At 42.4% G+C, this 14,465-nt stretch overlaps 1 protein-coding gene across 1 annotated transcript in view; it reads left to right on the forward strand.

Annotated features, from left to right (window-relative positions):
• RNLS (renalase, FAD dependent amine oxidase) overlaps positions 1-14,465 on the forward strand; it is a 66,747-nt gene that overhangs the window by 51,121 nt on the left and 1,161 nt on the right. The window contains exons 4-5 of the mRNA XM_042863122.1: positions 2,255-2,428; positions 10,945-11,120. Coding sequence (XP_042719056.1) covers positions 2,255-2,428; positions 10,945-11,120 — 350 coding nt within the window. The remainder of the gene's footprint in view (positions 1-2,254; positions 2,429-10,944; positions 11,121-14,465) is intronic.

Raw genomic sequence — 14,465 nt, forward strand, 5'->3', positions numbered from 1 at the left:
AAGAGTACATTTTGCTCATCCAGTCCTGTCTCTTGTCCTTTGTCTTCCTCTTGCCACATTACTACCATCTCCAGTGCCAAATCCTTTATTTCTCCTCCTTTCCCCTCTCCAGCTGTAAAGGACCAACAAGAATCTGGTTACCCCTTATGGAATGTGACACCAGTGTTCACAAGTTGATTGTTGCTTTTATCTGCCCCTCATATTTCTCTGTCTCCAGAAGTATTTATACTAAAATAATTTAAATCTCTGGGCCTTTTAGGGGGGTGCATTTCAAGGTTTATTACAGAAGAGATTTGGGATGACATCTGACTTCCAGTGTTCTGGTGTGCTGGTGATTAGGTAAAGCTGGTGTAGGTGCAGAAGCTGTGATGAAGTGGGGGAAAACAGCCAGGAACCTGAGTTAGAGCAGCCCTCTGAGGTCACATCTGGAAGCTGACAGCAGTTCTGGGTGGGCACAGGAATGGCACCATTACCTACTTGTCTTCTGCATGTAAAGCTTTTTAGTGTGCTCATGGTCTCTTCTGGGCTTCTCTGTGCATAGAGCAGTTTATGAAGCTCAAAGACTCCTCCTCCAGTGCATAACACAGATTAGATGTCCCCCATCCTGGATGTGTGAAGGCCCTCACAATATTTCTGCTGGGGTAAGCTTCTTTTGAGCAAATGATGTAGGCTGGGCAAGACCAGGGGATATGCTGACCTCAGTCTGGAAAGCGGCCATTCCCCTGTGAGGTGAATGTTTCCTTGAGTTTGCCACCAGGTCCAGTGCTGAAGAATCCTCTCTGGCACTTTTCATTCACTAGTATACATACAGTTGCTGCATGCTGAAATGGCAGCCAGAGCCCTGACATGTCTTTTATAGTATTAAATAGAATCCAGACGTGAGCAGCCTTAATGCTTGTGAGAGGTGAGCACACCAGCAGCAGTGGGAATGGATCTTTTTGCTGACCAGTAGGCTCTGAGTTCCATGGCAGTTTTTGCAAGGACTTTTCAATGTGATTGAATATGCTCTCAGCTGTGTGTCCTGCAGTAAAATGTTCTGCTAGCAATGGCTGAATCAGGACTCAAGAGTCCCTTGATACTGGACCAAGCAAGGAGGTTTGTTTTATAGCTTGGGTACTGGACTATCACACTGGCACAGCAGGAAATATCTGTTCCCAAAGAGAGAACACATGCTGGTGTAGCATGTGGTGAAGCCTTTCTGTTTTGGATGTTTTGAGGAGCAATGTTAGCCATGACAGCAAGGCCAATCATAATTTGATGCATGCTAATGTTGTCATATGGAAGTGGCTGTGGAGTGGGCAAGGCATGCAGGCAAACCAGGCTTCATGCGTGGGGCTTGTCTATCCCAGGCTGAACTACTTTGGGCAGCATTTTGTGAAGACTGGAAAACTGAGGCAAAAAGCAGATGTTAATGGGAAGCAATTGGAAGACAGAATTAATCACAGGGAGAAGTGGATTCACAGTTGCTCTGAAATGTTCTAACCTGCCATAAAATGCCTTCAGCTAAAGTTATTGAACTTCACTACAAACTCTTTGTGGAACCTTCTCCTTTCTGAGAGTTTCTCAGGTTGTCCCTGCTCGTGCTGTGCTAAAAAATATTTAGGATAAGTTCTTCTTTGCTTTCAATCACAAATGTGCTAGTAGTCTGGCTATTTCAGCACAACCCAAAAACATAGTGCTGAAGTGAAATGCCATGGAGTTTTTTATGTCTATTTGAATTGCAGTTCAGACACTGGAGGGTCTATGTGGCTATTTCTCCCAGAAGTTCAAGAGTTCCTGTGTTTGTTGGTTTTTTTTGTTTTGTTTTGTTTTGTTTTGTTTTTTAATATATGAAGTCATTTGTTGGGTTCTTTTTGCAAAGTCATGTGATCGTTCACTTTATCTGTTGGGGCAAACTGACACGTTTTATTCCTACCAAGAAATACTTGTTCACCTTCAGAGAAAATGTTTGGGAAGAGGTCAGCTGGCATCAAAGTCTCGCAACGTTATCTAGAAGATAAACAACCCACAGATGGGGAGGGTCGCACATGAAGGACGTACTCTGCATAATGTGCCATTAAAACTTCATGAAGAGGTGTCCCAGAAAAATATAACAAAGCACTAGGGTTAGTATTAAATTCTTAGTTTTAGCAGTCTGGTTGTTTTCAGGAAGGAGTAATCAGCTTAACCACAGAATTCATGCATTTAATGTTCTGAGAGAAAAAGGACAGTCTGAATTGTCTCAGTTTTTTTGCATTTTTTTTTTCCCCCACAGTAATTAATGAAAGGCAAAAGCAGCAACTGGAATCAGCAAGCTACTCCTCCCGCTATGCTCTGGGACTTTTTTATGAAGTCGGTGCACGGATTGATGTCCCCTGGGCTGCAAAGTACATCACCGATAATCCCTGCATACGCTTCATCTCCATCGATAATAAGAAACGCAATGTAGGTCAGTGCTCCCATTATTTCCCTTAAACACAGTGACAATAGAGGGAGTAGATCATGAAAAATGCTGTTTAATTGAGTGTTGATATTCTGAACAGAGCAAGTATTTAACTCTAAGCCATGGTAGATAGCATTTAATGTCACATTTAGCCTGTAATAAAATACACAATGAAAGCGGGAAGGTCCTCAGAAAATCACCACCCAACACATGGTTTACATTACTGCATTTATGAAACCAGTGTCAGGGGATTTGAAACATCAAAATGTTGCTATTCCAAGAAAGTGTTTGAGTTCCTTTGTTTAAACATTGATTCATAACCATGCCAATTTATCTCCCGTCATCCATTACTTTTCAACTCCTGTTCTTTCCACTAACTACACTTGGAAGTAGTAACAAGTTATATAATTGAGGCTGCCTAGTCTAATTCAGAGTTCGCTAGTTTGCTTTCATAATCATGGAAAAATCCTTCAAATGGCTGCATGTTGTACAGCTGCTCAGTAAAGCTTGGAGAACATCCCACTAGGTAGACACTTCTCATCTGTTTCTGGATAGCAATGAAATAGCTATATGTTTTATTTATTAAATATATTCCATATACCAAGAGGTCTGGGAAATATATTGGCATAGATTATCTCTAGAATAACTGCTAGCAATCAAGCAAGTTGGGAACTGAAAATACTTCCCAACTCTATTGCTTGCTCACATTGAAATGATGACTGAGTTTAGCCATGTTGGTGAAGGGGGAATGAAAATCTGCACACCTTTAGGGTGCCATAATAAGCATGGTGACACACTGCTACAGAGCAAGGAAGGATTCTCATCATATAAAAATTCAAGAGGTAGTTATTACACATCATGACATTCACTGTGCTAAAACATGTTCAGATTTAGATGTAGGAGACTCCTGTGCACAGTCTCTCTTGTTCAAGCGGGATTCATTATTTCCTGCCAGCAGTCCATAAACACCAGTGATGTTACTCACACTGGGCATTGCAAACTTTGCCCTTACATCAAAACACCCTCACCAGTTTATGCTGAGAGCAATGTTGATGAACAAACTCACCGCTGTGCAAGCCCAATTTTATTATTCGTGCAAATAATTTAGTGTAGTTGTATGAATAGGCTAAATTCTTAAAAGAAAAAAAAATGGCTGACAAATAATATGCTGGTGGGCTTCTTCCTGCAAAAGCCAATAGCAAGTGCATAAGAAAGAATATTAAAAAAAACAGATACAGAGTGATTTTCTTCCTCTGTCATTGTCTTCTTGTTGCTGACGAAGTGCAGCTGGATGTTTTCCTGCATGCAACATCTTCGCTGTTGAGTTTAAGGATGAGTTACCTGGTGGTTAATAGCACCTACTGGTGTTTCTCTCCCAGCCACCTGATTCTGGTGGAGCAGAAGACACAGCCCAGGTGAGCAACTCACCCATCCTTTCCTTTTCTGATCACTCGTGGATTCGAAGCACCAACAATGAGAGCAATGAATATGTAACAAAAATCAAGTTATCAAATCAGCAGTTACTGTGTCTGGTAGTTCCAAAGGAAATTCATCCAAAGAGCAAGCAAAGTATTTGTTGGGGCATATTGTTAACAGCTAACTACTAGAACATCTGTGTTGACACATACCTTTCTCACTGAGATTTCCTATCATGAGAGAGATCTGTTTACACAAGTCGTTTTTTTCCAGCAACTGAAGATGATTTCTGTCCCATGAGGCCCTCCTTGTGATATATAAACAGTCAACCATATGTCTTAGCTGTACTGTCTTTCTTGGTGAACTTGCATTTTGCAGATTTGAGCTTAGGTCAAAGGTGTGTAATCAACAAGTATACAGATGTTGAATTGACAAGTATACAGAGAACCTAGGCTGGTCTTTAGAGAGCATATAGCTGAAAAGATTATCATGTTGGAAAGGGATCATCAGAAATGAATGGAAAAGCTTATCTGTGTCCTGGGCTCACAGGAAAAACTCCAGGAGGAGCAATCTCGAAAGAGAGATCCTTCCTCAGTGTTAGTCAGCCCTTAAATGGAATCCAGGCTCCAGTCCTTCTGGTCACACAGCTGACCAGACATTCATCTTTACTCCATTCTTCAACCTTGACTGATCTTGATTCATCGGAGGAAGATGGGTGACAGTGAAAGTGTCAGTGATCAGAGAGAGAAAGCAAAAATGTTCAGGCTAAAATTTATGTTAGTGTTCAGTTCCCTGGGTGAAGAAGCAGCTGAAACCTATCAGGACTGATCCTTTCCAGAGAGCCAGCATATTAATGCCTGAATGCTCCCTACTTCCACTTCCCCTCCTCTAGGCCGTATACACTCTGCTATATACACTGTATGCAGTGCATCCCTCTTTCATTACTTCAGTCTTAAGAGGGAAATTTGCTTTTCTGCCCATCGGATGTGGCTGCAGTACTTATCAGGTGTGTGTTCTCAGCATTGTTGTAATTATACAACAGGATCAGTTTGTTGGTACGAATTAGAAATGGCAGAGAGGTGGGTCTGTCTATCATTCTCCAGAAGTATCAGCCTTTGCTCCTAGGGCTGAATGCTGCCGTGAGGACAGCTTTCCCACATGCAGTGTTGCAGTGAAGTACATCTCCATCTATAGAGGTAATATGCTCAAAAGTTACATAAGAAAGAGCCTACAAAAATGTATGTTGAATTCCCTGCGCACTATGTATGAATATTAAATATTTGTTTGATTGGCTGCCTTAAACACTCCATCAATATTTAAAACTGGTCGGGTGGGGGGGGGACAGTGGTAATCCTTCGGTATTTCAAGCCTCATTTCTGAAATACTGCAGTCTTTGCAGTTCTTTGTATTCCAGAGGATTAAAGATAGATGACACACAAAAATCGAAGCAGTACTCTTCTTTTACGTGAGGATTGTGACATTATATAATTTAGAGGGAAGGTTTATTTTGCAGGTGTTCAAGATCAGTGTAATTTGAGTATCTTTTTCTAATTTTAAAATAATTTTTGAAAGTGAATCCTCCCATGCTTATTTTCTAGGATTGCTGAAGTTATTCATTATTCTTTTATATATATTTTTTTATTATTATTTTTTTCCCCCTAGTTTTATGAGGCTCTCTGCACTGTCCAGCAGTATCTCTATGCACTTTCCTCTCAGCCCTGCTTTTAGAGTTTGTTTGACATGGCAGTGATAAAACCCCTTTCCTTCCTCTCATGTTATCCAGAATCAGAATGGGTTTGGACACAACTCCCAGTTCAGAGTAAAACTTCCTTAGGGGTAGGGAGCAACCAAGTGTTATTTTTTTTCATTGGCATCTATTCTGACTCCAGGTTTTGCACCACTGGACAGGAATGAGAGAAATTCTTGACACAATTCCTATAGGAGCCTGTCAACACATCATACTCCCAGAATCCTATGGATACCGTACTGACCACTTGCCAAATGAATACTAAAGGTCTCAGGCACTGATGGAGTTCTCTTTGCTAAAGAAACATTCAGCTTCAGGCCTTTGTGGATTCCAGGGATCAAGCTAAATGCACCATTTAAATCTCTACAATTTCTTTTTTTGGTTCAGAGACTCTGAACCCTGACCTTGGGATAGATTCTTCAACTGTACCATACAAAAGCAGCTTTTGCATTTTGCAAGAGAGAAGATTTTGATGAGCAGACAGTTCACACTGGGCTTTCTCTGACAAGTGGTATGCTGTACTTTTATTGGGGTGTTCATGAGTTTTTTGGTTCTGCAAATACTTAAACTGTCTATTCCCTTCCTTTCCTAAGACTAGTGGTAAGGAGGATGTGGCCACAATGGGAGCAGAGTTTACACCTGGGCTTACCATGGTGAATTGGGTACTCTAGGCTTACCAGGGCAGAACAAGGTCTCTGTGGGAGGACTTGGCAACATGGGCTGTTCATATTGCCACTACGCTGCTGTAAAGAATGAGTGCAAGGAATGGTCATAAGTCTTTATTATCGTAATAGTGCAACCATGCTTCTAGCCCTAGCAACTTTGCTTCACCCAGGACACTGTACTTTTCCATCTTATATTCTGCATTAAATGTGTTATCCAAATGTAGAAGCCACCTTTCTGACACCAGATGTTCCTGAGTGACAAGCCAAAGTGCTGGCTCTGTTTTTCCTGGTCTTTTTCAGAGTAACTTTTATTAGCTCCATCGTTTTTTCTGGACAATTATAGTCCTAGCAGGCTTAATACTGCATAAGTTCTCTCAAGTCCTTTCACTTTGAACTTCTATAAATAGTTTGGCTCTGTCTTCAGCCCTTTAGGATATGGAAGATGCACTTAGATCCTCACTTTTTAATTCCTAGCTTCTATTTTTCAACCCTTTTCTTTTCCCCTTTTCCCTTTCCTTGGATTTAGTTTCAGACTTACTAAGAAGTTCTAGTCAGGCTGATAGTGCAGCTGGAGTTTGATCATAGAATCATAGAGTCGTTTCAGTTAGAAAAGACCTCTAAGGCCCGGCTGTTAATCCAGCACTGCCAAGCCTACCACTAAACCACATCCCTAATCTCCACATCTACGTGTCTTTTAAAAACCTGTGGAGTTGGTGACCTCACTGCTTCCCTGAGAAGCCTGTTCCAGTACTTCACAACCCTTGTAGAGAAGAAATTTTTCCTGATATCCAACTTTAGCCTTCCCTGGCACTACTTGAGGCAATTTGCTCTTGTCCTATCACTTGTTTCTTGGGTGTAGAGACCCTAATATTTTTAACTTGTCTGGGAGGGAGTGGTGGAACTTCCTACTTTGAAAAAAAGAAACAAATTGTTCACATCCTTCCTACCGCTCCTTTCAGCCCTTCAGGCTGCTCAGAATAACTCAGGTAGTTAGTGATCATGGCCAAGACATGGTGGTGGCAAAGATGTCTCTGGGAGGAAGGTTTTGTTAAATCTGGATCTCACATCAAAGCCTGGCTCTGCCCATCTACTCATCCTCATGAAATAGCAACTCCAGCATCTTCGAGGTCCCCAAAGCAGGCATGTAGCCACTGCTGTGACAACACCACTGCCACAGGCAGGATGTGGGGCTGGATGGGAAAATATGCCAAAGATCACACAGTTCCTTTCTGTTTACATGGATGCACACTGAGTCTTGAAAATCCTCATGTTCTTCACTTTTCATGTGCTGATGTTGATTCTGTTTGATGAAAAAGAAATTCACTCTAAAATGAAGAAAACACTGAAACAAAGAAAACCTACATTTTTAGGCCTGCATCTTCTATATGCCACCAAGGAGAGGTTGAACATAGGGCACAAGTCCGGATGCCAGCACTCCGGGGGAGGCATGACATCAGTGCAGCTTTGGTGTAGCATGGGCTGGAAGGACTAAAACACCAGGCAGAAGCATGCTGCTCCCAAGTTTCCATGGGATCCCTCAGTGACTGTGGATTGGAGGGGGTACTCTGCCAACACTGGCAGAATGGCTGCTGGCTAATGATGTATTTATAAAAGCTGCAGCCAACTCTGCTGTCTCATCTGAGCTCTGATCTACCCCTTCCACCACATCAACTGATTGGATTAATTGCTGTGCAGCTGGGATGAGAGGAGGGAGAACTGGGAGCAGATGAAAGCTTTTTGCTGCCTCCATTTGCCTTCACATCATTACCCACACTTTGCTGAGCATTCCCTGGCTTGCTGCATCTCCCATGATGCTTTGTCATCTACCATCACGGCCATAGAGTGTTCACATCTCACCACAAATAAAGGAAATGAAAATCTCATGAGAAGCCCTGCCAAGTTTTTAGTTTTTAAACTAACCATTACAGCCTGATCTAAACACACTGGGAAGAAAATACCAGGCTTGTTCTTGCTGCAGCTGAACTTGCAGTCATTCATACCTGGTGCAAGAGCTCTAAGGCACTGAGGCTGAGATACCCCCATTGCTTTCAGGGAAAAATCTATTTTAAACTCCTCCGTTAGCCAATATTTTTGTAGGAAAAAAAAAAAAAAGAAGCTAAATTTGATCCCTGCAGTCTGCGTATTTCAGTACTGGAAGGCTGTGACTCAGTGGTCTCTGGAAGCTCTCCAAGCTATGAGTAGCTCTAAGGAGGAATTAAAAACTCGAACTGCCTGTTCTTCTGAAACTTGCTTTGTACATGCTATGGAAGAGATGTGAGATCTGGAAGAAGCAGGCCCTGTCCAAGAATCATTGGCTACAGCAAGTCACAGCAAGCAATGAGTATTTATGGTAATAAAATGCTTAGTTGTTAATGAGCCTTTTTACCAAGTTTATGTGGAAGAATTTGCCAAATCACACGTACGAAAAAAAAAATCCGTTTCCCTACTTCGTTATCTATCCCTGGCAATACATACAGACAACAGGCTTGGAATATCTGTTTTCCACCTCAAAGTGGGAAGGACAGACTGAGTGGCGTTCCCATGAATTTTGCAGACATTTGGAAAACCTGATGTGAACAGAGGTAATGGCCTGTGCTAGTTCGTGAAACCGGTGTGGGGATGGGAAATCTCAGGAAGGTGAGACTGAAGGTTACCCTCAGGCAGCCAGTTCACCGGGGAAGAAGATGGCCTCTTTGGTTGAGTCTCTGCTTCTAGGTCTTGTTTCACTCAACTGTCTTCACACCAGATCTGCCTTACCACCATCCGATATCCACGCTGGTTGTAGATCATGCACTTTTTTTCCACCCACATTTAGTAGAAGTTGACTGAGCCACTTAAGAAAGAGACTGAGTGTAAGGATCATCCAAGTTGAAGTGAAAACCATCATTTCATGTTTTCTGTGAGTGCTTGGACTAGGCCCTGATGTGTCTTAGTTGTGTAATCTGAAGAGATCAGCAAATAAGCAGAAAGTTTATCAGGAAATGAAGTTTAGGTTGCTTCTGAAAGGTGGAATATGTTGGCTTCTCAAAGGAGGAGCCTTATGTATCCTCAGTGACAATGAAGATGTAAAGATTTCTATCAGGTTGGCTTCTATGGTTGGAAAGCCTCTTTCTGCATGGATTATCTGGTCAGAAAATGCTCATTTTCTGCAAATGAAATATTTTTCTAGGAATTTGATAGTTCAAACAGAGGTTTAGCCTGAAAAGACTTTGCTTCTAAGGGAGGGAGTAGCAATGTCTTAGGCTGCAGCAAGCATTTGCTCAAATGCAACAGCCGTGGGCACAGAAATAAAGGATGTAAGCTGCTTACCTCTGGGAGGTCTGCAAGTAGGAAGGGATCTCCAGAGAGATACCTCTGTATCCACTGCCAACCCTTCAATGAGGTCTTGGAGGGTGTGGATCCTCACTCAGAATCACAGAATCACAGAATCACAGAATCACCCGGGTTGGAAGGGACCCCAAGGATCATGTAGTTCCAACCCCCCTGCCTAGCAGGGCCACCAAACTTACACATTCAGATCAGGTTGCCCAGGACCCCGTCCAACCTGGCCTTAAACACGTCCAAGGACGGGGCATCCACAACCTCCCTGGGCAGCCCGTTCCAGGGCCTAACCACTCTCCTTGTAAAGAACTTCCCCCTAACATCCAACCTAAATCTTCCCTCCTTCAACTTAAAACCATTTCCCCTAGTCCTGCTGTTATCAGCCCTTTTGAAGAGTTTACTCCCCTCCTGGGTGTAGGTTCCCTTCAGGTATTGATAGGCTGCAATGAGGTCACCCCGCAGCCTTCTCTTCTCCAGGCTGAACAAGCCCAACTCCCTCAGCCTGTCCTCATAGGGGAGGTGCTCCAGCCCCCTGATCATCTTAGTCGCCCTCCTCTGGACCCTTTCCAAAATCTCAATGTCTTTCTTGTACTGAGGGCTCCACACCTGGACACAGTACTCCAGATGGGGCCTCACAAGAGCCGAGTAGAGAGGGACAATCACCTCCCTGTCCCTGCTGGCCACCCCTCTCCTGATGGAGCCCAGGATCCCATTTGCCTTTCGAGCTGCCAGAGCGCACTGCTGGTTGGCCCTGCCTTCCCACCAGATGCTCAATCACTGCTTTGGGCTGTGACTGAGCATTTTCACTACACACAGATTGCATGAAGCTTAACACTCTTCAAAACCTGTATGTAGACAACCCCATGTTGATGTCCTGGAAGTCACTAGAACAGCAAAACTCAAGTTGAGTTCATTTGTGTAGATCAAGATAATGATTTATCAAGCCAACCTGCCCTGGCTTCTGTTTCCCTTCTCCTCCACAAAAGTAAAGTATTGGTTTTATTCTAGTGTCAATTATGTAGGTAGTATTGCATGGCCAATATGCAATCAATTATAGAGTAAGCAGATGTTTTTCACTGCAAACTCTGCAAACACTATTCCTTCTTTTGTCCTTTGCCTTGGGGTTCCTCTAGGAGAAAAGTAGAGGTATTGCAATGGGAAAGCCATTACAAATATTGAAAAAAGTCTTGATTTCTCTACTGCGCTTCTTGTAAATAACTTGTATTGTTTCTTGTGTTTCTCCTACTGGAGGAACAGCGTGGTGCTGCAGATACATATTTAATTCTAGGCTAGAGAGAGACACAATGGGCAGTATTGAGGGAATGCGTAATTAATGAGTAATCTTTAAGAAGCATCTCTCTTCTTCATTTCAGAGTCTCCTGAAATTGGACCCTCAGTTGTAGTTCATACAACGGTGACATTTGGAAGAGAGCATCTAGATTCAGACCCTGCAGAGGTGCAGCAGCTAATTCTCAGCCACCTGGAGAATCTTTTGCCCTCCCTGCCCAAAGCAGCTAGTGTAAAGTGTCACAAGTGGAGATACTCACAGGTAACCCATGGTTGATCAAGCAGCTGGGAGGGTGTTGTTATGGAACAGGCACAGTGGGTATCCTGAGAAAAAGGACATCATGCAGCCCGGTGGTGTTCATCCTCAGAGCCAGGAGAAGGAAGAGATATCCATGCAATATCCATAATGCCCTCCTCCAAGTGGCCACGAGCAGTGTTCATGGCTGGCTAGCTATAGCCAGATCACTTCTAGTCATGTTTTCATGTAGTAGACCTGGCTTAGTGTTAAGTTATGCAACAATCCTCATAAGAAGGAATAGGAGCAGTGCACAGGAAGGAAGTAAATCCCACATGCTTTGCTGAGATTTTTTTGGTATTTAAAAATATGACTAACTCTGTCTCTTCTGCCTCTGAAAGCATGTGGCTTTATTAGCAAAACTCCTACCCTACCACAGAATAGTGAGAGTTCTTGTGTTTGGATATACTAATTGTTACTATTTGATTTGGCCTGCTTCAATTTAACAGTATGTTATGCAAAAAGTATTTTAATGTAAACTACCTAAGGGTAGTAAAATGTGTATATTTTACAGACGTCTCTTAAAAATCCAAGGAAATTGTTGGCAATTTCCTCAAGGATTGGTGTATATCTACGTGTTTACCCAAAGCCTCTTAAGTTAAATTACATTGTTGAAACTGAATGTGGAAGTCAATGCAAAATATTTACTTAAGGCAGTCCCCTAAAAATTTCTCCTTTTATGAAGTCTGGAAAAGTTACTGTAGATGATGGCTGTGAAGTCTGCTTGTACCCCTTGATTAGCATCCAGCGACGAGAATCTGGTCTCGTCAGGACAAAGTTTATTTTTCTGTGAATTAGTTATTGGTAGTCTGCAAGTCACTTTCCAGTGCACAGTGTTTGTTGTCATATGAAAAAGGCATTAACATATGCATTTATGTGTTAGATGCTTCATATCATGTGTTTTGTATGTTCCTGTTTATTGGTTCAGGGTTTTTTTTTTTTGTTAGTTATGGCATGTCTGTACAGTTGCCATTGTTAATTCACCCTTTTCTGATTCTGTCTTTTCTTCTGCATTACCTTTTTCCTTCAAACTGCATGTGAGCACAAACGCTGGAGGTGTTACGGAGATTTTGATCAAGTGCTTGGTTGATCAAGTCTGGAAAGGGCTCCCAAAACAAAGTAAGAAGTATTTCTAAACAAAATTAGACAAGGCTATGCTGGTAAAACAGTTGCTACCAGAAATCTGTCACTTCATCCACACTTATCGTGAAGAGAAACAGCATGCAGCTGAACTATGCAATTCTGCCCCTGGGATTCTTTTTTCTCTTAGCTGCAATAACTTTAACACTGTGTTCAGCCACATTTCCACCAGATTGCAGGAACAATGTTTGTTCAGAAGATAATGCTGATGTTCATGACATTGAACTTTTCTCAAACACCATGCCACTGTACAACTTACAGCTCTTCCCACTATCTTCTGCCTCTCTTGCCTACTCTGCTGCTACCAACTAAAATCACCAGTTCCAGTGGTTGCTTGAGTTTTATGTCTGTGTCACAGGAAGAATTATCACTAATCTTTAATTCAGTGTGTGAATGTAAATATGTAATTGCGAATAAGTTAGCATAGGTCAGATCAGTTACCTCAGTAAGAGATCTCTATTGCCAGGTGTGCACCCTGTAAAATAATCACTACCGGAATTAAATATCTGGAACAGAGTTCCCCCTTTATCATAAAGCTGTCTTTACTTTCAGTTATAATAACCTGTTGTCTTTGAAGCAAGGGGAACTGATAAGATTGGTGCATCTTTCCCCTGACTCTTTTAGACAGGATTTATCCTGCTTGTTAATTAAATCCGTCTGTAGTGTCCTTCACATGGCTAAACACAATCCTGGGATTAAAATGCAGACATTACAATTATCCATGGCAGATGAGGGATTAGGACTTCCAAACTTCTACTTACACTACTGATCAGCGCAGATGCAATTCTGGATCCCCTGCTTTAATTATGATAAGACACTATTAGCGTTCAGAGCCACGAGCATCCCAAACCATCCCTTGTACAGAGGCACTTTACATGTGCAAGGGATTTTGGCAAAACACAGAATCATTGAAATTGGACCACAGAAAGACTTCTTCAGGTCTCTAGTTCAGCCTTTTGCTTAAAGCATAACCGTTGCCAATTCTAGATCAATTCCACCATGGGTTTTTCCTGCTGAGTATTAAAGTCTTCATGGAATCATAGAATGGCCTGAATTGAATAGGAACACAATGACTATCTCGTTCCAACCCCCTGCTATGTGCAGGGTCGCCAACCAGCAGACCAGGCTGCCCAGAGCCACATCCAGCCTGGCCTTGAATGCCTCCAGGGATGGGGCATCCACAACCTCCTTGGGCAACCTGTGAACCCCTCTCTGTGTGAAAACTTCTTCCTAATATCCAACCTAAACCTCCCCTATCTCAGTTTAAAACCATTCCCCCTTGTCCTATCACTATCCACCCTTGTAAAAGTCACTAAGACTTCCAAGGTTGGAGATCCGGCAGGGTGGGCTATGTAGCTGAAAGTAATTTTGGACAATACCTGTTCTAAATGCATATGACTGGGATTTTTTTTGTTAGACTTCACTACATGCACCTGTGCATTGCGTCTCACTTTTTGCCTCTACGTATGTATATGTGTGCATGCTTACTGCTTTTGTAGTGAGGATTATTTTTGGTAGTGCATTGATTTCTGTGGCTGCTCTATAACTGTGGGCCTTCTTCTTGCCAACGGTGAGCTACATCTGAGTCACTGGAAGAATCCCCTGGACTCGGCAAGTTGCCTTGGGTCTTGATCTTGTTCACTGGAGCTGACACTGCCACAATAGAGCTCAGTAACAGTTTATTGCACAGGAACCCAAAACGTATCTTTGGACCAAAAGCAAGGCAGAAAATCAAGGGAATATGGAAAGAAAATTACATTCTCCATATCATGCCTTATAATCTCTGTGGTTTGATCTCTGTTTATGCTCCATTGTTGTGCTGCTTTTTTTCCTCTCTCTTTGTCACTCTTGATGTTTTTTCTTCTATTTCAGCATTTCATCCTTGGGTCATGTTTCGTCATTCGTTTTACCAGAACATCTCTTCCAATGTTTCTTCTCTCATAACTACATCATCAATCTGTGCTGCATTGTCTCACTCTTCTCTTTTTCGTTTTATGTGGACCTTCTTTGCCATCATGCTTACCATTGCTGCTCTTGCTACCTTATCTCTGTTCTGACATACACCAGTGCTACTCTGGAATGTACTGGCTTGGTACAATGTGGACAGTCAGTGTTTTCCTTCTCCTGCCATGCTATCCCACTCTCTGGCTCTCAGAGGAGCCAACAGAGGGG

Source organism: Lagopus leucura, unplaced genomic scaffold, assembly GCF_019238085.1.
Source record: "Lagopus leucura isolate 7727_CA_CO unplaced genomic scaffold, USGS_WTPT01 Super-Scaffold_739, whole genome shotgun sequence".
Lineage (NCBI taxonomy): Eukaryota > Metazoa > Chordata > Aves > Galliformes > Phasianidae > Lagopus > Lagopus leucura.